This window comes from Moschus berezovskii, chromosome 9 (assembly GCF_049115385.1).
Source record: "Moschus berezovskii isolate FMDL1 chromosome 9, NW_MosBer_1.0, whole genome shotgun sequence".
NCBI classification, from domain to species: Eukaryota; Metazoa; Chordata; class Mammalia; order Artiodactyla; family Moschidae; genus Moschus; species Moschus berezovskii.
This window is the reverse complement of record NC_142468.1, coordinates 81,662,504-81,688,176: the sequence shown is the minus strand read 5'-3', so window position 1 is coordinate 81,688,176 and position 25,673 is coordinate 81,662,504. Positions and strand designations below refer to the sequence as shown.

The following is a 25,673-nucleotide window of genomic DNA, read 5'->3' as shown; positions in this document are numbered from 1 at the left end:
GCGACGAGTTGACTCAATGGAAAAGAGTCTGATGCTGGGAGGGATTGGGGGTGGGAGGAGACGGGGACGACAGAGAATGAGATGGCTGGATGTTATCACCGACTCGATGGACATGAGTTTGTGTGAGCTCCGGGAGTTGGTGATGGACAGGGAGGCCTGGCGTGCTGTGATTCATGGGGTCGCAAAGAGTCAGACACGACTGAGTGACTGAACTGAACTGAATGGAAATTTTTACATGTCTCTCATTCCCCTAGGCTGTAGGACACTCAAAGTAGAGATAGTATCTTCCATTTGCTTTATATAATATTACAAAAATATCTTCTAGCACATCATTTTAGCATAGTTTAGGGAAAATTCGCATTGTTTTTAGTATTTCTAACTTGTCATGGAAGGAAAAGAAATAAAAATATATAGATAATAATATTGTACTGAATATTCTGTGAAAGAAAAATGAAATGCTCAATAGGCCATAGTTTGGTTCTTGACATCTTTTGTCATCAGAAACACACTCGTTGAGATATGAGAATAAATGTGGAAAGTGGATTATGGACTACTAAGTGAAGCGAGTATAGACATGAAGCAAGTCTTGTTTCAGTCCAGCTTAGGGTAGAGTGAACAACGGCTGGAATGAATGAGTGTGCTCAGATGCTCTATCATTCCTTTTGAGTTGTGTTTTAAAATAGCAACAGCAGTTATAATATTAATTGAGTATGTTTCTGTGTGGGACTTCCCTGGTGGCTCAGGTGGTGAAGAATCCACGTGCAATGCAGGAGACCTGGATTCGATGCCTGGGTTGGGAAGATCCCCTGGAGAAGGCAGTATTCTGGCCTGGAGAATTCCATGGACAGAGGAGCCTGGTGGGCTACAGTCCATGGGTTGCAAACAGTCGGACACGACGGAACGACTCACTTTCTGTGTAGTGCATCCTTTTTAGGATGTTTTTAGGAAGTTGCTTTGTGTTTTCTAAGTTCCTTCATAGTAATCAGCACTTGGCAGAAAACTCAGTTTTGCTTGGCAAATTTACAGAAATGAAAACATCTGGGATCGATAAGAGGAATGCCACAGGGGAAAGCCGGCTTCATTTGGCTGCCAGAAGAGGACATTTGTCTCTGGTGAAAGCTCTAATAAAATCTGGAGCAGACGTGAATCTAAAAGATAATGCAGGTTTGGATTTTTAAATTGTAAATGTCTTTATAATTTGAACTCACTGATATATACATTTCACCCACACTCCCCCATTTTGATTCTATTATTATAGATGCTCACTTTGAAAATTCTTTTTATAATATTTTATGGTTTATCTTAGTTCCCACCAATTGCCAAAATAACCATTGAAACAGCTTTTAATATACCTTTGGGAGCATTCATTTATTTTCATTCATTTTCAATAAAGAAGCTTTATTTAGGCATTTTCCTTGGAGGCTTTAATATCATTACCTAACTTTATAGGGAATGCCAAATTTTCCTCTTTCTCTATCCCTTCTTTTCTTATTTCTTGATAATATTCCTTTTTTACTTTCAGGTCTTGTTTTTATCTTAAAGCTCCATTTTTAAATTGATCTTCTAACATTTTTTTTCAAGCACACACACACACACACACACACACACAAAACTTGTGTAAGAAATTCCAGAGGGAAAAAACTCAGATTGATTGTTCACATGTCTTTTTAAAGAGAAATGTGACAATACAAGATATAAATAGGAAGGTCAGATGATCTTACTCTAATTTAATATCTGACTTGAAACCACTTGATGTGATTAGTACTTACTTGGTCCCATGATTGCTTGTGTTTTGTTAGTCTTTTGTCACTTGTATCAATAACTATTTTTGATGAGATTAATTTGTTTTAAACAATGAAGGTTATGTTTTTACTGAGATATACTTGATTTATAATATATTAGTTTCAAGTGTACAACATAGTGATTCAACATTGATAGGCTATATTCCACTTAGTTATTATAAAATACTGACTGTATTCCCTGTACTGTACAATATATCTTTGAGCTTACTTATTTTATATAGAGTAGTTTATACCTTTTAATTCCTTACCCTATCCTGCCCCTCTCTTCATCTGTCTCCCCCCTGGTAGCCACTAGTTTATTGTCTATTACCATGAATCTGTTTTTGTTTTGTTGTATTTACTTGTTTCTTTTATTTTTTAGATTCTACGTATAAGTGATAACATAGAGTATTTATCTTTCTCTGTCTGCTTTATTTCACTACCCTCCAGGTTCATCCATGTTTTTGCACAAGACAAAATTTCATTCTTTTTATGGCCTAGTAGTACTCATTTGCTTATTGTAAATAATGTTGCTGTGAACATTGGGCTGCATGTATCTTTTTGAATTAGTGTTTTTGTTGTCTTCAGATATATACCCAACAATGGAATTGCTGAATCATGTGGAGCTGTGTTTTTTAAGAAACCTCCATACTGTTTTTCTGCAGTGGCTGCACCAATTCACACGCCCACCACCAGTGTGTAAGGGCTCTCTTTTTTACATATCCTCACCAACATTTGTTATTTGTTGGTGTTCTTTTTGTGAACACTCTTTGTGTTCTTTTTGATGATAATCATTCTGACCAAAGTGGGATAATATCTCATTGTGGCTTTGGTTTGCATTGTTTTGATGATTATCAGTGTTGAGCATCTTTTCATGTGCCTGTTGTCCATCTGTATATCTTCTTTGGAAAAATGTCTGTGCAAGTCTTTTGCCCACTTTTTGATTGGCCTGTTTGTTTTCTGATGTTGAGTTGTATAAGCTATTTATCTGTTTTGGATATTAACCCCTTACCAGTCATATAATTTGCAGATATTTTCTGCCATTCAGTAGATTTTTTTTTCTTTTTGTTAATGGTTTCCTTTGTGGTGAAAAAGCTTTTAAGTTCAACTAGATTCCATTTGTTTATTTTTTTATTTGTTTCCTTTGTCTTAGGAGACAGATCCAAAACAATGTTTCTATAATTTACATCAAAAAGCATTTTGTCTATGTTTTCTTCTATGAGTTTTATGGCTTCCAGTCATACATTTGATTCTTTGGTTCATTTTGAGTTTATGTTTATATATAGTGTGAGAACTATTCTGATTTCATTTTTTTAAACATGTAGATGATCAGTTTTTCCCAGTACCACTATTGAAGAAACTGTCTTCTCTCCATTGTTTATTCTTGCCTCCTTTGCCATAGATTAACTGACGTTAAGTGTGTGGATTTATTTCTGGGCTGTCTATTCGGTTTCATTGATCTGTGTGTCTCTTTTTCTGCCCATATGAGACTGTTTTGATTACTGTAGCTTTGTAGTACAATCTGAAGTCAGGGGATGTGATTCCTCCAGTCTGTTCTTTTTTCTCAAGTTTATTTTGCCTAGTCAAGATCTTCTGTGCTATCATACAAGTTTTAAAATTATTCTATCCCTGTGAAAAATTCCACTGGTATTTTGATAGGACTTACATTGAATCTTTGGAGAAGGCAATGGCAAGCCACTCCAGTACTCTTGCCTGGAAAATCCATGGACGGAGGAGCCTGGTAGGCTGTAGTCCATGGGGTCGCTACAAGTCAGACATGACTGAGAGACTTCACTTTCACTTTTCACTTTCACACATTGGAGAAGGAAATGGCAACCCACTCCAGTGTTCTCGCCTGGAGAATCCCAGGGACGGGAAAGCCTGGTGGGCTGCCGTCTATGGGGTCACACAGAGTCGGACACGACTGACGTGACTTAGCAGCAGCACATTGAATCTTAGATCACCATGGGTAGTATGGTCATTTTTAACTATTAATTTTTCTAATACAGTATATCTTATCTTTTCAACTGTTTGTATCATCTTCAGTTTTTTCATCACTATTTTATAATTTCCTGAGTATAGGTTTTTTACCTCCTTCAATTCAGTTCAGTTCAGTCGCTTAGTCATGTCCGACTCTTTGCGACCCCATGAACCACAGCACGCCAGGCCTCCCTGTCCATCACCAACTCCCGGAGTTCACTCAAACTCATGTCCATCGAGTCGGTGATGCCATCCAGCCATCTCATTCTCTGCCGTCCCTGTCCCCTCCTACCCCCAATCCCTCCCAGCATCAGACTCTTTTCCAGTGAGTCAACTTGTCGCATGAGGTGGCCAAAGTATTGGAGTTTCAGCTTTAGCATAAGTCCTTCCAGTGAACACCTAGGATTGATCTCCTTTAGAATGGACTGGTTGGATCTCCTTGCAGTCCAAGGGACTCTCAAGAGTCTTCTCCAACACCAGAGTTCAAAAGCATCAATTCTTCGGGGATCAGCTTTCTTCACAGTCCAACTCTCACATCCATACATGACCACGGAAAAAACCATAGCCTTGACTAGACGGATCTTGGCAAAATAATGTCTCTGCTTTTTAATATGCTATCTAGGCTAGTCATAACTTTCCTTCCAAGGAGTAAGCGTCTTTTAATTTCATGGCTGCAATCAGCATCTGCAGTGATTTTGGAGCCCAAAAAAATAAAGTCTGACACTGTTTCCACTGTTTCTCCATCTATTTCCCATGAAGTGATGGGACCAGATGCCATGATCTTCGTTTTCTGAATGTTGAGCTTCAAGCCAACATTTTCACTCTCCTCTTTCACTTTCATCAAGAGGCCTTTGAGTTCCTCTTCACTTTCTGCCATAAGGGTGGTGTCATCGGCATATCTGAGGTTATTGATAATTCTCCCGGCAATCTTGATTCCAGCTTGTGCTTCTTCCAGCCCAGCATTCCTCATGATGTAAGTTAAATAAGCAGGGTGACAATATACAGCCTTGACGTACTCCTTTTCCTATTTGGAACCAGTCTGTTCCATGTCCAGTTCTAACTGTTGCTTCCTGACCTGCATACAGGTTTTTCAAGAGGCAGGTCAGGTGGTCTGGTATTCCCATCTCTTTCAGAATGTTCCACAGTTTATTGTGATCCACACAGTCAAAGGCTTTGGCATAGTCAATGAAGCAGAAATAGATGTTTTTCTGGAACTAACTTGCTTTCTCCATGATCCAGCAGATGTTGGCAATTTGATCTCTGGTTCCTCTGCCTTTTCTAAAACCTGCTTGAACATCTGGAAGTTCACGATTCACATATTGCTGAAGCCTAGCTTGGAGAATTTTGAGCATGACTTTACTAGCGTGTGAGATGAGTGCAATTGTGTGGTAGTTTGAGCATTCTTTGGCATTGCTTTTCTTTGGGATTGGAATGAAGACTGACCTTTTCCAGTCCTGTGGCCATTGCTGAGTTTTCCAAATTTGCTGGCATATTGAGTGCAGCACTTTCACAGCATCATATTTCAGGATTTGAAATAGCTCAATTGGAATTCCATCACCTCCACTAGCTTTGTTTGTAGTGGTGCTCTCTAAGGCCCACTTGACTTCACATTCCAAGATGTCTGGCTCCAGGTGAGTGATCACGCCATCGTGATTATCTTCGTCGTGAAGATCTTTTTTGTACAGTTCTTCTGTGTATTCTTGCCACCTCTTCTTAATATCTTCTGCTTCTGTAAGGTCCATACCATTTCTGTCCTTTATCGAGCCCATCTTTGCATAAAATGTCCCCTTGGTATCTTTAATTTTCTTGAAAAGATCTCTTGTTTTTCCTATTCTGTTGTTTTCCTCTATTTCTTTGCCTTGATCGCTGAGGAAGGCTTTCTTATCTCTCCTTGCTATTCTTTGGAGCTCTGCATTCAGATGCTTATATCTTTCCTTTTCTCCTTTGCTTTTCGTGTCTCTTCTTTTCACAGCTATTTGTAAGGCCTTTTACCTCCTTAGGTTTATTCCAAGGTATTTATTTTTTTTGATGAAGCTGAAGATGAGAAAGTTCCTTTATTTTGCTTTCTGATCATTTGTTGGTAGTGTGTAGAAATGCAACAGATTTCTGTGTATTAATCTTGTATCCTGCAGCTTAACTGAATTTATTGATAAGCCCTAGTAGTTTTGGTGGTATCTTTAGGATCTTTCTGTGTATAGTATCATGTCATCTGCAAAGAGTGCCAGCTTTACTTCTTTCTTTGCAGTTTGGAATCCTTTTATTTCTTTTTCTTCTGTCATTGCTGTGGCTAGGCCTTCTAATAATATGTTGAATAAATGTGAGAGTGGGCATCCTTGTCTTGTTCTTAATCTGAGAGGAAATGCTTTTAGCTTTTCACTGTTGAGTTTGATGTTAGCTGTAGGTTTGCCATATATGACCTTTATTATTTTGTTAAGATATGTTCCCCCTATGCCCACTTTTTGGAGACTTGATCATAAATGGATGTTGAATTTTATCACAAGTTTTTTCTCTATCTGTGTGATCATACTCTTTTTATTTTTCATTTTGTTAATGTGGTATGTCACATTGATTGATTTGCAGATATTGAAAAATCCTTGCATTCCTAGGATAATCCCCCTTGATCATGATGTATGATACTTTTAATGTATTGTTGGATTAGATTTGCTAAAATTTTGTTGAAGATTTTTGCACCTGTGTTCGTCAGTGATATTGACCTGTAATTTTCTTTTGTGTGTGTGATATCTTTTTCTGATTTTGGTGTCAAGGAGATGCTGGCCGTGTACAATGAATTTGGAAGTGTTTCTTCCTCTGCAATTTTTGGGAATAATTTGTTAAGGTTAGGTGTTAATTCTTCCGTAAATGTTTGGTAAAATTCATCTGTGAAGCCATCTGGACTTTGTTGGGAGTTTTAATTACTGATTCAATTTCATTACTGGTAATTGATCTGTTTATATTTTGTATTTCTTCCTGGTTAGGTCTTAGGAGATTGTACATTTCTAGGAATTTTTCCTTTTCTTGTAGGTTGTCCTTTTTATTGGCATGTAGTTGTAGTAATCTTCTATGATCCTTTGCATTTCTGTGCTGTTAATTGTAACATTTTAATTTATATTTTATTTTATTTGGGCCTTTTCTCTTTTTTCCTTGGTATGTCTGGCCACAGTGTTTTCAATTTTATCTTTTCAGAGGATCAGCTCTTAGTTTCACTGATTTTTTTTCTATTTATTTAGCCTCTATTTAATTTATTTTTGCTCTGATCTTTATGATTTCTTTCCTTCTCCTTTCACATTTTCTGTTCTTTCTCTTGTTCCTTTAGGGATTCGTTTAGGTTGTTTATTTGAGATTTTTTTTCTGTAGAAGTTTAGAACTTGCTATTGCTATATCCCATAGGTTTTGGATCATTATGTCCTCATTTTCATTTGTCGCTAGGTGTGTGTTTTTTTTTCTTTGATTTCTTCAGTGATCCATTGGTTGTTGAGTAGTATATTGTTTAACCTCAATATGTTTGTGTTTCTTCAGTTTTATTCTTGTAGTTGATTTCTAGTCTCATAGTGATTTCAGTATGAATGAAAAGATACTCAATATGATTTCAATGTTCTTGTATTTACCGATACTTGTTTAGTTGCCTAGCATGTGACCTATCCTGGAGAATGTTCCATGTGCACTTGAAAAGAATGTGTATTCTGCTGCTTTGGGATGGAATGTTCTATATATATCAGTTTAAGTCCTTCTAGTATAATGTGTCATTTATGAGTTTTTCCTTATTGGTTTTCTTTCTGGATGATCTGTCCATTGATGAAAGTGGAGTGTCAGAATCCCCTACTATTATAGTGTTACTGTTGATTTTTCCCTTTATGTCTGTTAATATTTGCTTTATATATTTAGGTGATCTTGTACTGGATACAGATATATTTAAAATTGTTATACCTTCTCCTTGGTCATTATGTGATGTGCTTATTTGTTTCTTATAACAATTTTTGTTTTAAAGTGTTTTATCTGATACAGATATTGCTACTCCAGGTTGCTTTTTGTTTCCATTTGCATGAAATACATTTTTCCATCCCCTACCTTTCAATCAGAGTGTGTCTTTAGATCTGAAGTGAGTCTCTTGTAGGCAGTATATACATATGGGTCTTGTTCTTGTATCCATTCAGTCACTCTTTGTCTTTTGATTGGAGCATTTAGTCCATTTACTTTTAAAGTAATTGTTGATATGTATGTTCTTATTGCCACTGTGTTCATGGTTTGGGAGTTGCTTTTGTAATTCTTTTTTTATTCATTTTCTTCTTTTGTTTTCTTGTTATTTTACGATTATCTTTAATGTTATGTTTAGTTTCCATTTTCTTTTTTGCATCTCTGTTATAGATTTTTCATTCATGGTTACCATGAGTATGTGTGTGTGTGTGTGTGTGTGTGTGTGTGTGTATATATATATATACACACACATATGGTACATATATACATACATATATATATGATTATTTTAACTTGCGTCTGATCTTTCAGTTTCAAACGCATGTTAACAGCCCTGCATATTTACTCTCCACTACTCCAGTAGTGTAAGAAGTTTTCAGTATCATATTTTTCATGTGTTTTGTATGTTCCTTAACTACTTATTATGGTTATAGATGATTTTATTTCTTTTGTCTTTTAAACTTCCTATTAATTTTGTACCCAGTTGACTTACTATCTTTACTGTATATTTTCCTTTACTGATAAACTTTTTCCTTTTGTAATAATATTCATGTTTCTAGTTGTGGGCTTTTCTTTTTTGCTTAGAGGAGTCCCTTTCACATTTCTCATAAAGCTGGTTTAGTGATACTGAGCTCTTTTAGCTCTTCCTTGTCTATACAGCTTTTGATATCTTCATCATATTTGATAAAAGCCTTGCTGGGTACAATATTCTTGGTTGTACATTTTTTCCTTTCATCACTTTAAATATTTCGTAACACTACCTTCTGACCTGCAGAGTTCTGTTGTAAAGTTGTCAGGGAATGTTTAACAGGAGGATTCCTACGTGCTGTTTCTCATAAATCCTCTGTTCCTTATCAGTGGAACAGCAAGCTGCTCCCAGGACTGAGGTCATAAGATGAGACAGGCTTGAATCTCCTTCAGTAAACATTCTCCTTATGACAAAACTGCCCAGTCTCGATCCCCTTTCTTGAGATATGGATTGTTTCCTGACCTTGTGACCATTATTATCCCTTGTTCCCTTGGTAATGGTTGCTGTACGTTTGGTTTTCTGATCTTTATCATTGTTGAAAGAAATTTCTTGTACCACAGCCTATATATACTCACAGAAAGATCATTAAAGTACCTTTGCTCCATCAGAGGTTGGGTCCACGTGTCTTTCTTTCTTTCTTTCTCCTTCTCTCTCCCTCCGGCTAATTCTCTGGAGCATAGAAACCCGTCATGCTCACTCTCCTGCCCAGGCTTCCAAGACCCCCTCGAGAGGGCGCCCTGTGCCTTCATGAGCGATGCAAGCCCTGTGTCAAATGCTTTATTGGTTTTCTGCGTAAACCCGGGAATATCAGCCTCTTTTTCTCTTTCACTTATTGTCGACTGCAGACGGACTGCCAGGTCCTGGTCCATTAAAGGACCCCAACAAAAGTTAGCCCAAAGTCTTTATGGAAGTTCCCTAGTATGTTATTTGTTGCTTTTCTCTTGCTGCTTTTTATATTCTCTGTCTTTAAATTTTTCCATTTAAATCACAATGTGTCTTAATGTGGTCCTCTTTAAGTTGATCCTGTTTGGGACTGTCTTGATGTTGTTTCCTGGGCCTGGATGTCTCTTTCTTTTCCCAGGTTAGGCGACTTTTCAGCTATTATGTTTTCAAATATGTTTTCAGTCCCTTTCTCTCTCTTCTTCATCTGGGACTCCTATAATGAAAATATTGGCACACTTGATATTGTTCCAGAGAGCTCTTAAACTGTCCTTACTTTTTGAATTCCACTGCTGTGTCATCCAGCTTGCTGATACGTTCTTTTATATCATTTAGTGTATTGTTAATTCCTGTTAGTGTATTTGTCATTTCAGTTATTGTATTCTTCATCTCTAGTTGGTTGGTCTTTGTTTTCTAACTCTTTGTTAAAAACTTCTAATTTCTCTGTTTATCCATTCTTCTCCCAAGTTCTTTGACTATCCTTGTAGTCATTACCTTGAACTCTTTCTTAGATAGATTTCCCATCTCCACTTCACTTACTTCTTCTCCTGGGGTTTTATCTTGTTTCTTTCTTTTAAACTCTGTTGCCTCATTTTGCCTAACTAACTAGTTTTATTTCTATGTATCTGATAGTTTTGTTACATTTCCCAACCTTGGAGAAGTAGCCTTTTCTAGGAAATGTCTTATGCTTCCAGGAGCTCACTTCCCTCTGATTACCAGAGCTGTATGTTCTAGGGGTCCCCCCTATGTGGGCTACACGCGTCCTTCTGTTGTGTCAGTCTGACTGCTGTGAGTGGTCTGGTAAGCTTGGCTTGTCCCCAGTTGGGTTGGTTGCCCTGATTTGTGAGGAGGCTGCTGGTCTGGTTGGTGGAGCTATGTCACAAGGCAGTTGGCTGTTGAACGCCAGGGGACCCCAGGACTAGTGCTTGTTTAATGATGGGCAGAGTCTGGATATAGGAGATCCCAGGGCTGTTTCCTGCCCTCCAGTGGATGAAGCTAGTTCTTGGGACTACTAGCCCACTGGTGAGCAGAGCCAGGTCTTGGGGACTGGATGCAGGGCCCACAAGTTCTAGAGCTCATGTTGTACTGCTGATGAGTGGGACCAGTTCTTGATACAGGTGGCTGTTGGGTTCAGTGGACCTAAAGTGTATGTTGGCCTACTGCTGAGCAGAACTTGGGCCCAGCTGGTCCTAGGGCTGGTGCTGGCCTGCTTGTTGGTAGACTGACTTCTGTCACAGCAGGCTGTGGATCTGTAATTGTCCAGGGGCTGGCGTCCACCTGTTGGCGGCTGTGGCTATTCCCAAGGCTATAGCAGGGTTGCTGATGGACAGGGCTTAGGCCCAAGGGTTTCTGGGGCTGGTCTCCACCCCTTAATGGGTGGAGCTGGGCTCCAGGGTCTCTGGCTGCAGAGTCTAGTGTGTGTGCACTGTGGGAGGATCTGGGTCCTGGGCCTTCTGGTGGACAGGGCCATGTCCAAAAGCAGCTGTGGGCTCAGAGGATGTTAAATTAGCCTATTTTCAATATTATTTCCTGTCCAGTACTTAGTATATACATTTGAATCAATATATATATTCATTCCGTTAGTGTAAATAAGCTTAATAATGAAGATACTACTGAAGTATTGATTTGTAAGTAGCTTCTTTTGTTTTCTCTTTTTTCCTTTTTTAGGTTGGACACCACTTCATAAGGCAGCTAGTAAGGGATGGAGTGATGTAATTGTAGAGTTGTTGAAAGCTGGTGCTAATGTTAATTGTGAAAATGTAGATGGAATTCTACCCTTACATGATGCAGTTGCAAACAACCATTTAAAGGTATAGTGCATCATATTAGGTTCCTATTTCTTTTTCTTTAAAAAGTGAATGAAGACAGTGAAAGTATTTTAAGTTGCTAATTAAAGTGATTCCTTAAGACAAAGAATTTTTAAAACTGCTTAGAGGTACAAGTGTATATGATATTACATCTAGTTTAGAAAATCAATATATTTCCTAATGAATCCTGTTTCCATTGTCTCTTCATTGTGGAATTCATGTAAATCAGAATAAACTGAAATGGCAAAGAGTAAACACAGCCTATCAATGTAATACATTCTAATTTTAATTGTCTTAAATGATTTGCTGGTGTACATGAACGAGTATATATAGTGATGATATATGTGATAACCAGACACTTCTTAAACTCAGAAATTTCTTAGTGAGTTTGAAGTTTCAAAGAAATGGTTAAAAGCTTAAGTTGCTTGTTTCTTTGGGGGTTGCTGTATTTTTTTTTCTCATTTTTTTAATCAACAGCTATAATGAAAATAACACAGGGGAAAATTACTAGGTTAATTATTAGAGTAACACTGAATTTCAAATCTAGATGTTAAAATTCTTCAGATTTTTAAACATCTTTTTTTTGACAAACCTTAGAAGATTTGTCTGTAGATAGTGTAGATTTCAGGAATAATTTTTCACTTTGAAAAATAGTTTAGGAAACTACCAGCAACAACAGCAGTATAAAACCAAGATTCATGTAAAAAAAATATTTTGGATCTCTCACTAATACCACTTTATCTGTCTCTAGGTATTTTTTAATAGTCTGGTAGTTTTTATTTAATTTTGTGAAAATATATCTCCACTGTTTTCAGCCTGAATATGTCATGTGAAAGAAGAGTATTGAAATTTGTGATTTACAGAGATAAAAGGTATAAACTAATAATTAAGAATAATACCAGATGGGTAGGCTAGTGTCCAGGGAGGCTTCTTTTGATCAAAGAAGCTCTTTGACCTTAAAGATGTTTAAATTAAAAAGAATTGACATAATCTTGAGGTTATGTGATTGTGCAATGGAAGAAAACAAACAAGAAGAGTCACTGAAGTGATGAACCTACTGGTTATTTGTACAGGGAAAAGGTCATTTAAAGTGAAACCACTTAAACAAGGACAAAAAATTCATAGTAGGAAAATTAGGATTTTAGACTATCCTGAAAAATGCAATATAGAAATAAGGAACATTCCCCCCCTCCCCCAACATCACCCCTATACCTGGAAATGTGTTAGAAGGTGTTACAGAGCTCAGCATATGGGTAAGATTTATTCCAGCAGTATAGTAAGGATACATAGTTGGATCATCAGAGGAAAAGGTGGAGTCTGGAGATATCTGTGTGCCAGCTCTACTATGTACTCTTCTTCACGAGAGGCCACATACGGTTTGCTTTTCTCTCAGCAGTGAAGGCGTAGTGACATAGTACAAAGTTTCTGTCCAGGAAAGCTGATTAGAAACTTAATGCTAATGATTTATATTGCGGGCTGGTCATGTGGGCACCCTCTACCTAGCACTTAGCAAGACTGCAGACTCCCAGAAGCATACACCACATTGTGTGTGTAGACTGTTTAAGCACAGAGAGTCACAGCAATTAGGGAAAGGTTTATATCAGCGCTGGACACTGACTGCCAGCCTGGTTCTCACATGCCAGCTACACGCCAACCACACAAGCGGCCCTCTAGAGAGCAGTCTTAGGCCTGCTATGTTAACTCCTCCAAGTAGTATTGTATTTAGTTTCTAACTGAAATACATACTGATTGATTTCTGGTTTAGCAGAGACACAATAAAGTATGTTTTCTTGGCCTAGCTTTTCTGGCAAAATAGTATGACAGCACACAGGACATCCTTTATCTCACAGTTGACTTTTTGCATCATGGTTTCAAGGAAGTTCTTTTTTTCAAAATTTTGAAAGGTGCCACAAGCTTTGGCCCTAGGTCCTGTATTAATACACGTATATTAAAATCCTGATTTTTCTTTTTTTATGCTTATTGCTATCAGCTTGTCACTCCTTATAGGCCCTTTCAGAGGGTAAAGACAGGAAAATATGTGAGTATACTAATACATGATACTCATATCTATATCTCTGAATTAATCTATCTGTATATATTAAAATAAACATGAATTAAAACTGTCTTCACAGAGTTCATTCTAGCTTTTATCCATCTTGTTTCTTTATAACTTCTTTTTCTGACAATGATAAACCTGGTTATTTTATCCACAGTTTATTTACTTATTTGTCCAGCTCTCATATAAATGTAAAGCATTTTCAGAATTGTTAATCCATATCACTGTGTAAAACACATTTCTCTTCTAGAGCAAGGACTGGCAAACAGCTCCCAGGGCAATTCTGGCCCTTTGCCTGTTTTGGAATAGCTGATAGCTGAGAGTAGTTTTTGTATTCTTAAATGACTAGGTGGGGGAAGACAGATTATTTCATGAAAATTTCATGGAATTCACATTTTAGTGCACATGGATAGCGTTTTACTGGAACACAGTCATGCTCGTTTGTTTTGTGTTGTCTGTTACTGCTTTTGTGCTCCATCAGTAGAGCTGAGTAGTTATGACGGAGACACCACAGCATACACACACAAAATAAATACACACACAAAATAATTACTATCTGGCTCTTTGCAGAAAAAGTTTGGTAATTTCTAAATAAGAATATAGTAATCATGTAGTTCTTCTTGGCTTTAGCTTTATAGTATCCAGCTAAAAAACATCATATTCCAAAGTAATTTAGATAAGCTAATTTAAAGACAAGTCTTGTATTTTTAATACTGCTACTTCATTATAATCTACATTAAATCTTCAAAAGAGTGAACATCACACTTTAAATTTTTATATAATAAATTTAACTCTAATTGTAGCTCAGTCAGTAGAGAATCTGCTTGCAACACAGGAGATCCAGGTTCAATTCCTGGGTTGGGAAGATCCCCTGGAGAAGGAAATGGCAACCCACTCCAACATTCTTGTCTGGGAATTCCTATGGACAGAGAAGCCTGGCAGGCTGCAGTCCATGGGGTCGCAAGAGTCAGACATGACTTAGCGACTAAACCACCACCACCACCATATTAAAATCCTGATTTTTCTTTTAGGTTAACAGTTTTATCTTTTAGTTTATCCCTTATCAGTTTTGCTTCACAGGTGCTTTAAGCATTTCTACAACATTATTTTAATATATGACTTCAGGAAGTCCTGGGCTTCCCTGATAGCTCAGTTGGTAAGGAATCTGCCTGCAATGCAGGAGACCCTGGTTCTATTCCTAGGTCAGGAAGATCCCCAGGAGAAGGTACAGGCTACCCACTCCAGTATTCTTGGGCTTAAAGACTCCACTTGCAGGAGACCTGGTTTCGATCCCTGGGTTGGGAAGATCCCCTGGAGAAGGAAACAGCTACCCACTCCAGTATTCTGGCCTGGAGAATTCCATGGACTGTATAGTCTATGGAGTCGCAAAGAATGTGGCATGACTGAGCAACTTTCACTTTCTTTTCAGGCAATCCTACATCTTTACATTTTGACTTCATTATCAACTTGTAGTATATTTTTCTGGCCAGTATTCTGGCCTGGAGAATTGCGTGGACAGAGGAGCCTGGCAGGCTACATTCCATGGGGTTACAAAGATTCAGACACGACTGAGTGACTTTCACGTCATAAGTGAGAATTTTCCTATTTTAAAGACTCTAGCTTCTTTCATAGCAATTTGGTAACTTCAAGGGATAGAGAAGATGATTACTCAGACATTGAGGGTCTTCTGTAAAGATAAATGTCAAGAACTGAAAATTAACCACAGGAGATAGCAGAAAGGGAACTTGGTTTAGCAGACAAGACACAGAACTGGATATTGGAGAACTTGAATTCTAGGCCTTGTTCTGCTGCTTGAGAAAGATAAAGATAACTTTACCCTTGAAATAAGGAGTTTGATCTAGAGCTGCACTGTCCTGTACTATAGCCACTAACCACATAATGACTATTTAAATTACCTCAAATCAATTAAATTTAAAAATTCAGTTCTTCATTTGCATTAGCCACATTTGAAGTACTCAGTAGCTACATGTGGCAAGTGGCTCCCGTATTAGCCAATGCAGATTAGAGCATTTCCATCATGACAGAGACCTCTGTTGGAGAGATCTGGTCTAGAGCAAGGATTGCTAAGTATTTCCTGTGAAGGGCTAGATAATTGGTAGTTTAGGTTTTCTGGGCCACACAACCTCTATTGCAGCCACTCACCTGCTGTTCTGTTACACCAGCAACCCTAGACAGTTTGTAAATGAGTGGGTTTTGACTGTGTGCCATAAAACTTCATTTACAAAATCAGGCAGCAGATAGGATTTGGCCCGTGGACCTTAGTGTGCTGTTATTGCTTGTTCTAGAGAATCACTGATGTTCTTGGTATCTAAGTGGTGATACAGATAAGGTTTGCTTTTCGATTAACCTTCCATATCTCTATTGCCTTCACTTTAAAGAGAAATATTCTATTTAAAATGAATGATATTTTAATTACTTTGACACATATATTGGCCAGCATCTTTCCTTATATCTTCATTAACTTTCCCTCCATGTAACAGTTTGTCATTTGTTCTTTTTATTTCTGATTCACTTTCTCCCTTTTGTCCTTTTTTTTTTTTTTGAGGTAGGATATTGATAGATAATCTCGAAAGATAAGTAAGGGAGCAAGATATATAAACATATGGTATTGTAGACCTGTGTGTATGCTAAGTCATTTCAGTCATGTCCAGTGTGACCCTATGGACTGTAGCCTGTCCTGCTCCTCTGTCCATGGGATTCTCCAGACAAGAGTACTGGAGTGGGTTGCCATTTCCTTGTCCAGGGGATCTTCCTGTCCCAAGTCTCCTACATTGCAGGCAAATCCTTTACCACTTGTGCCACCTGGGAAGCCCAATTGTAGAACTAATAAATATCAATTCTATAATATCCTGTGTATTTAATTCTTGATTTTCTCTCTTGCATGACTACATACAAAGTTGAGTTCATCATCTTATTTTCTTTTTCAACTTGCATATTTAAAAAAAAATCTTAGTTTCTGTTTTAAGTTATCTTCCAAGGTAGTTTTGTATTCTACCTTATAAACTGTGGAGTATTAGAAGATAAGGAAAAGGAGAACGAGAGAAAAAGATATTTTTTTAAAGCTAAAATATGGATGGGAATGGACACTCACTTTTGTACAAGATAGGAAAGCAGGGATAAGATATCCCCTTCCACCTTAAAAACTAGAAAAGTGAGCAAAATATATAAAATAACAGTTTTGAGATATTAGACAACGTGCAGGAGAGAACAGAAGCAAATGAGATGAACCCTGTGGATTGCCCCACCTTATGGGCTACAGGGAGTTTCCAGGCAGTAGTGTAGGGAGGAGGAAAACAAGTAGCCTTATGATCTCAGAGAGCTGAGAAGACAGAATTTGGAGTTTAAAAGGCTTCAACAGCTAAAATTCTGAGGGCAAGATACTAGACAGAATGTATCTGCGTAGAGAGACCTCTCCAGCGATTTAAAGGGGGAACTTCCTCAATTCTTTGGCTGATCTACAAATAAATGTGTGTAAGAAAACCACTTAAAGTTAGGCAAATTGCTGCAGGGAGGACTGGCAGAACCGTTGCTGGGTCTCACATGCAGCTAAGCATGGGACTGTTTTCCCTTAATCCCCACCATGTGCCAAATACTTTATACAGGGGTTCAATTTAAGCCTCATGGGTGAGAAGAATGAGATTCAGATGGTAAGTAACTTGCCCAAGGACATAGCTAGTAAGTAGCAGGAGTGAGTTTTGTATGCTTGACCTTAAAACAAATATATTTTCCTTCATGCTGGGCTAATTCTAGGCTGATAGAACAAATAAGGAGCTGTCATAATTTCTACTGGTGTATTTGCTTCTAAATTTTTATGCTTCTCCATACCTGAACACAAGTGGAAAGAGAAAAGCTACTAGCACATAACATATCTTTAACAAAATACTGACCATCTTTTCCTGATCAAAAGGTTTCTCAATGATTTGAGTTGCTTGTATTGTGCAGATGGAATCATTGACTGTTTTTTTTTACGAAATTGACTTTTACTATCAACTGATAAATGACAGTCTTTGATGAATTACAAATTTAATCCTAATACGCAAGTTTGAGTTATTCAGGAAAGCATTATTTATATCAGAAACTTTTGCCTCCAGAATGTCACAACACTTATCTTTGACCTCAGTTTTCTCCTCTGTAAAAGATGGGGTTGGAGTAAATTATTTGTTTCTTTTTATCTTAAGATTCTGTGAATACAGGTCATCTATTTAGGAAACATATTTGCATAGAGAGTATTAGAATGGACATTAGGTTCCCAAGCTAACATAAAAACTCCTAAACAAGTAACATATCTGAAGTGTTATAGTTCAAGTAAAACTTCATTCAACTTTGTCTAATGGCAGTTTATAATACAGTATATAGTATAGTATAATATAATACAATATGATATAATACTGAAATGATCCTTGCTCCCTTCCGTACCCTTTCTTCCAGCAGCTTGCTGCTGCTGCTGCTAAGTCGCTTCAGTCGTGTCCGACTCTGTGCCACCCCATAGATGGCAGCCCACCAGGCTCCCCCATCCCTGGGATTTTCCAGGCAAGAGTACTGGAGTGGGTTGCCATTGCCTTCTCCAATGCATGAAAGTGAAAAGTGAAAGTGAAGTCGCTCAGTCATGTCCGACTCTTCGTGACCCCATGGACTGCAGCCTACAAGGCTCCTCTGCCCATGGGATTTTCCAGGCAAGAGTACTGGAGTGGGTAAAGGCTGTGTAAAAGCAATACAGTAAATCCTTTTGCGCATCAGTCTGTCTCAGTCTGCTCTTAGACAATGAAAGCAGCATATCTGGTACTTTCATATCGCTGTGTTTGATTCTCCTGTGAAGACAGATCAGGCCAAACAGTGAATCAGTTTACAATTGTCATATCAAATTTAATTGAAATTTTCTTGGTCAGAGTTTGAGAAATTTTTTGATAACTTTTAATATTTGATACTGTTATCCTATAATGGAAGCAGAAATGGTTGATTTTAGGTGTCTGTAGAGATAACTTTGGAAAAATATCTTTTAGGCAGCTGAGATTCTACTACAACATGGAGCAGACCCTAATCAAAAGGATGAAAAGCAGAAGACTGCTTTGGATGAAGCAGATGATGAAAATATGAAAGAGCTGCTGAAATCTTATGGTGCTATTGAGACTAACAATAGAGAAGAGAGCGATGCTGTAGTCACTGGTATGTATAGCAATGTTTCCTGCTATTTTATAGGCAACCCACTCCAGTGTTCTTGCCTGGAGAATCCCAGGGATGGGGGAGCCTGGTGGGCTTCCGTCTATGGGGTCACACAGAGTCGGACACGACTGAAGTGACTTAGCAGCAGCAGTACCCCTGCTTAGAAAAACAGATTCTTCAGATTTGTGTAAATTGTTTCATAACTAGGGATAATTTTTTGTCTGTTTATTAAACTTTTGAAAAGCATAATTTATTTTTAGAAACAGCATGTCAAAACATGGTTTAATTTATAGATTATATGGTTCTATTGTATTAGAATTATATGTTAAAAAAACACATTCACTAAAGAAACATTCATCTCTCATAACACTGGACCTGAGATAGAGCTGTTACTGAAACTATGCAAATTGGTTTACTTTATAGTGGGGCTGGAAAAGGATGACATTATACTAAAGTCTTTGCAACTAAGATTCTATTACTTCAAAATTTATAATGATTCATGCAAAAGTTGGACTAATGCCAACTTTTCAAGACTAATATTCTAATGCTAGAATATGAATTTGTTAAGCAAATTGTACTGTACTTATATATGTGTGTGAGTGTATGTGTAATATATATCATAGTGGAAAGAATATGTCAAGGAAATACGTAGTCAGGGAAATTTTTATGAACCATTTTCAGCAGTAGTTTGCACTTAAATATTATGAGTTATTTATAAGAAATAAGCGTTTAGGCCTGCCATTTGTAGTAACACAGGTGAACCTAGAGATCGTCATGTTAAATGAAATAAGCAGAGAAAGATACAGAAAGACAAACTCTTTGTGCTGTCACTTATATATGGAACCTTAAGTCAAGCGTAAAGAACCAGATAGATGGTTGAGTGGTGGTTGCCAAGGACTTGGGGGAGGATGTGGTGGAGGAGATGGAGAAATGTTGATCAAAGAGTATAAACTTTCACTTAGAAGATGAATTGGTTCTGCGGGTCTAAAGTATAAGACGATGATCACAGTTTTTAATAATAAATTGTATACTTGCAGTTTTCCAAGAAAGTAAATTTTAAATGTTCTCACCAACACACACACACAAATATACAATTTAACAATGTGAGGTGACAGGTGTGTCTGTTTTTTTTTTAAAGAAGTGTTTAGTGAGCACTGACTTAGAAAACATACATTTGGTGAGCACTTGCTACACAGATCCGCCCAGGAGGAGCTTCCAGGCTTGCGGAGGGATAAACCAGAAAACAGGCAGTTAAAAACAATTCTGGAAGCGTTGAGGAGAGGGAGTTGATCTTCTTTTTCCTTCATGCGTGAGCCTTGACTCATGGAAGAAGAAAGCCAGGAGCTTATCTGTCCTGTCTGTGAGGGAGATTATTGGGAAGAGAACCCCTGTGATGTGCTTCTCCCCTGGCTTGCCACTCTCCTTACCCACTGATAGGATTGGTGAGAGGCACGGATAGTCATTGTGTCCTATTTTACTGGTGCGCTAGATCACATGTAGGTCAAAGTCAGGAGACTGACACAGATCCTCGTTTCTTTGTCTGCAGCTAAGCCCACAGGGTGTGAGACTTTTCTTATAGCCCCAGGCGTGTCTTTTTCCCTCTTCACAGCCATATTTGGAGCTATTGCGCACTCTGTTATAAAGTACTAGATCTATTCCCACTTTTCTGTTCTCTGTATATACCTTTCCTTGGGCAGGTAACCCAACAGAATGAGGGATATAGGTACCCATATATGGAGAAAGGGAATCCAGAATGGGAGAAGGTTCAGAGAGAATTTTGTAGAGACAGTGAATTATGGTCATAGTAGAGTATGGACTTGAAGTCAGATCTGGTTTCAGTGCTAGCTGTGTGACATATCAGGCAACTTCTTGAATCCCTCTAAGCTTCATGTTCCTCTTCTGTAAAATAGATGTAATTAACTATCTACCCCTCGGGGCTCATATGAAGATTAAATAAGATGATTCATGGAAAGAGTTGGATATCCAGCATGTGATAAGTATTCAGATTTGCTGAAATTAGTTAATTGATAATAAATAATGAGGTGCTAATCAACATTAAGATATCACGGTAATTATAGACTTAATTTATCCTTCCTATTCCTGTCACCATTACAATTGATAAAATTAGGCAAAATTTCTGCACGTTCTTAATATATTTTCTTCTTCAACACCACAGTTCAAAAGCATCATTTCTTCGGCACTCAGCTTTCTTTATAGTCCAACTCTCACATCCATACATGACCACTGGAAAAACAATAGCCTTGACTAGATGGACCTTTGTTGGCAAAGTAATATCTCTGCTTTTTAATATACTATCTAGGTTGGTCATAACTTTTCTTCCAAGGAGTAAGCGTCTTTTAATTTCATGGCTCCATCACCATCTGCAGTGATTTTGGAGCCCAGAAAAATAAAGTCTGACACTGTTCCACTGTTTCCCCATCTATTTCCCATGAAGTGATGGGACCAGATGCCATGATCTTAGTTTTCTGAACGTTGAACTTTAAGCCAGCTTTTTCACTCTCCTCTTTCACTTTCGTCAAGAGGCTTTTTAGTTCCTCTTCACTTTCTGCCATAAGGGTGGTGTCATCTGCATATCTGAGGAGATCAGTCCTGGTGTTCATTGGAAGGACTGATGCTAAAGCTGAAACTCCAATAGTTTGGCCACCTCATGCGAAGAGTTGACTCACTGGAAAAGACTCTGATGCTGGGAGGGATTGGGGGCAGGAGGAGAAGGGGACAACAGAGGATGAGCTGGCTGGATGGCATCACTGACTCGATGGACATGAGTTTGAGCGAACTCCGGTAGTTGGTGATGGACAGGGAGGCCTGGAGTGCTGTGATTCATGGGATCGCAAAGAATCGGACACGACTGAGCGACTGAACTAAACTGAATATATTTTCTGATTTTATGTTTTAAAGTAAAAATTCCTGATGTCCGGGCAAGAAGACATAAACAGTGCACATGTGATGATTCCAAAGCTGTTGATACACCTTCTATTTCACACAAAGAAAAAACAGAAGAAAACCTTTCCATGGTGAGTTAAGTTGAAATGCTTTTGTTCTTTAGCCTCGAAAATGCCATTCTTTGTGCCAGCCAGCCACTGGCTATTAGCAGCAGCCTTTCCATTTTTAGGGACATGCAGGTTAAAAATGACTTTTTTTGTCATTAGAAAATAATATAGCATAATTGAGCAGAATGAATGTTTTGCTAAAAGTTTTACTTTTGTTTTAGGTTTGAAGGACTCACTAGCCAAAGAAACCACTCGTTACACACATAAACAGTTTCGGTTTTTTATAGAAGATTATTTGACTTAATTTCAATATACAAGCATTAAAAGAAAAGAAATAGAAACAATAGAGAGAAATAACAGCGTGTATATGCATCAGCAATTGGGCCAGCCTATATCCAGCCTTGAACAGCACTGGGAAGTCCCTCGTTAATAGCAATTTGGATTCACAGTTGGGACAGGTTCTGGGCAGTGCATCTGCCCTGTGGGCGAAACTACAGATTGCAGTTTCAGGGACTCCTGCTTATAATCCCAGGCCACAAACTGATGTCAGCATCAGTTTGCATGCAAAAATGCAGCACTGGTTTTACTTTATACCTTTTTCCAGTGCTGTTTCACCTGTGAGTCAGTCACAGGATTTCCTTAGATCCTAGGGTTGGCCAGACCTCCAGAGGCTCAAGAATTCCAAGACCCACTCCCTTTCTTATGTAAAGTGACTCCTGACTTGCTGTGCTTGAGGGCAGGCACTGAATTCAGAATCTAGGCAGTGCCCAGACAGGTGGTCAGAGAGGCCTGCTGTCCTGCTTCTGAAGCCAGAGCAAGACTTCTTCTGTTTTAATTGCCCTAACGAGGAACCAATAAACTGTCTGCATTGAACAGAGAATTGTAGTTTAGCTGCTATCCTTTACTCCTGGACTGGACTTTTTGGCACTTAGCGATCCCACAAGCAGTGTCACTGTTGCAGTGTTCTAGTGTGTCTTCATCCATCCACTTCCCAAAAGTGTCTCGGATACATAGTAGGAGGAAAAGACCTTGGAACCTAGACAAAGAAGAGGAAAGCAGCCTGGTTTAACCAGCCTGGACCCCGCATGGTTTAGAGTGGTAGTTTGCTGTATGTGAAATCCCTCATGTGAAGGTGTATTTTTAAAGAAAACAACTTAGTTGCACATATATTAATTTATGAGATGGATATTCTTAAAACACATAGCATCCTAGACACTAACTTCTTAAGCAAAGTAGACTCCTCAAAGAAATATTTTGAATAAGACTATGTATGTGGATTAGACTTCCCTTACATACTTTTTGTTAGTATAGAGAGGAAAATACTATTCATTGAACATAAACTATGATTAATCAACTGTTTCATACCTAAAATATTTTAAATGGTGTTTAAAATGAATTGTGTTTGCCTCAACATCTCAAAAATATTTTGCATTGTTCCTGGTATCTCTTGTAATGAATGAAAAGTTAATTGTCAATCTAAATGTCACTCCCTTGTAGATAATACATCTTTCAGGCTTACAGTTTTAAAGATTTTTTTTTTCATATTCTGCTGTTTCACTAGGTTATGTCTAAATGTGGGTGTGTTTTTAATTAATATTACTCTAAAAGGACTAAACATGTTCGTTTAGTCTGAAGACAGATTTCTCCTTGTATTCTGGAAACTTTTAGCCCTTAGAATGTGAACTATTACCCCTCTCCCATTGGCAGTATTCTCCTTTTATGCAACTCATATATTTTGAGATGGTTGTTAGACCAGTCTCCATATATCTGTTTTGTATTTTCCATCTCTTTAATTCTCTGCACTATATTCTTGGTGATACCCTTTGACCTCTAATTTTCTACCCAAAGACTTGAGTGGGTGACCAGTAGAGTTTTTACTAATCCATATTTAAGCTAAAGGACACCCACTCATGGTCACTAGTTTTATGTGGGGCTCCATTCTAACTCCGACTCAATGGACATGAGTTTGAGTAAACTCTGGGAGTTGGTGATGGACAGGGAGGCTTGGCGTGCTGCAGTTTATGGGGTCACAAAGAGTCAGATACAACTGAACTGAACTGACTGATTCTAACTCCTTCCTTATGTGGCCCTGAGGCCTTATCTCCTGTTCCTTTGTAGGTATTAAAAACCCAGACCCTAATTCCTAATACCTATGTTTGTTCCACATCCCTTATGGGCTGCTACCAGCTTCCTTTTCTTTCCCTTTATTTTTCTAATTTTAGCTGGGCGTGGGTGGTTAAAATTTATTGTATTTTGTCTATTGTATTTTTCCAAGTGTTTGGAGTAGACAGGGGTCCTTCTGTATCAGCTCAGCTCACTGTATTGACCATTAGTATCTTTAAGGTATATTTTCATGTAATGATTAAAACATTATGGAAAAATCACCCTAACCCTATTATTATTAACTGTATGAGTATTTGTTTCAGGAATAGTGTGTATCACTTTAGATGCCAAGCCTCAAGGAAATATAATGAAGATACGAGTTTAATGAAAGCCAACTTTAAGAAAAAACTTAAAATATGCAGACTTTAAAGTCATTAAAGATTTGTCCTTTGTAAATGTAAATTTGTTTTTGAGTGCTGAAAATTTCAAACCAAATTGAGAATGAGGGCTGACTCTATGGCCAGATGCAAAGGAAATGAGATGATTTTAGTTTGATGCTACCTTCTAACACCTTCAGATCACAGCACCTAGGCAGCCTCCTTCTCTCCCTCCATGTAGAGTGAGTACAAAAGTGATTATCATAATGATAATAGTTGGCATTCTCAGAGTATTTATGACACGGTGAGCTCGCCTCTAAGTGCTTTATGTTAATATATTTAGCCTTCATAATAATGAAAGTAGTTTCTATTAATATCATTACCTTCCTCATTACAGCTAAGGAAGCTGAAGTAAGAGAGGGTAGGTGACAATCCAAAATTACATTTCTGTTACATAGCAGTGGCACAATTAAAATCCAGGTAATCTGACTCCAGAGCCTGTGCTCTCAACCAGTATGCTTTAATATACAAATTTGTGAAAGACATGTCAGAAGCCAAAATGATCCTAAGATGTTATGGAAAAACTCGAACGAACTTGTTGGCCAACCCAATATGTTGAAGGCATTTCAGTATTAATATTCCTGTGTTTTAATTTCCCTAACAATGAACCAAGAAACTATCTGCACTGAATAGTTTAATATTAATATTAAACTATTAATATTAATAGTTTAATTAATACTATTAATTAATACTGACGAGTATATAAAGAGGTGGTTTTAAATCCTCTTTGTGGGTTTTTGAGAGTGTTTTGTATTTCTAAGACTGTATGTGAAATCTTTTTTTTTTTCAGATTTTTAAATGTTTTTTATTTAATTATAAATGTTTAAATTTAAGAGAAATTTCACTTGTTTTTTTTTCTGTATTTTTTTATTGGAGGCTAATTACTTTACAGTATTGTATTAGTTTTGCCATAGATTGACATGAATCCGCCCCAGGTGTACATGTGTTCCCCTTCTTGAACCCCCCTCCCACCTCCCTCCTCCCCTTATCCTCCCTCTGGGTCATCCCCATGCACCAGACCCGAGCATCCTGTATCATGCATCAAACCTGGACTGGTGATTCGTTTCACATATGATAATATACATGTTTCAATGTCATTCTCCGAAATCACCCCACCCTAACCCTCTCCCACAGAGTCCAAAAGACTTTTCTATACACCTGTGTCTCTTTTGCTGTCTCGTATACAGGGTTATCATTACCATCTTTCTAAATTCCATATATATGCGTTAGTATACTGTATTGGTGTTTTTCTTTGTGGCTTACTTCACTCTGTATAATAGGCTCCAGTTTCATCCACCTCATTAGAACTGATTCAAATGTATTCTTTTTAATGGCTGAGTAATACTCCATTCTGTATATGTACCAAAGCTTTCTTATCCATTCGTCTGCAGATGGACATCTAGGTTGCTTCTGTGTCCTGGCTATTATAAACAGTGCTGCAGTGAACATTGGAGTACATGTGTCTCTTTCAATTCTGGTTTCCTCGGTGTGTATGCCCAGGAGTGCAATTGCTGGATCATATGGCAGTTCTATTTCCAGTTTTTTGAGGAATCTCCACACTGTTCTCCATAGTGGCTGTACTAGTTTGCATTCCCACCAACAGTGTAAGAGGGTTCCCTTTTCTCCACACCCTCTCCAGCTTTTATTGCTTGTAGAC

The 25,673-nt window shown here is 37.9% G+C and overlaps 1 protein-coding gene across 2 annotated transcripts in view; it reads left to right on the top strand.

Annotated features, from left to right (window-relative positions):
* The window catches only part of ANKRD31 (ankyrin repeat domain 31), a 153,937-nt gene that overhangs the window by 84,443 nt on the left and 43,821 nt on the right, over positions 1-25,673 (top strand). For both annotated transcript variants that reach the window (XM_088840339.1, XM_088840340.1), the window contains exons 17-20: positions 1,027-1,164; positions 11,089-11,231; positions 18,306-18,468; positions 21,385-21,500. In XM_088840339.1, the coding sequence (XP_088696465.1) occupies positions 1,027-1,164; positions 11,089-11,231; positions 18,306-18,468; positions 21,385-21,500 (560 nt within the window). The remainder of the gene's footprint in view (positions 1-1,026; positions 1,165-11,088; positions 11,232-18,305; positions 18,469-21,384; positions 21,501-25,673) is intronic.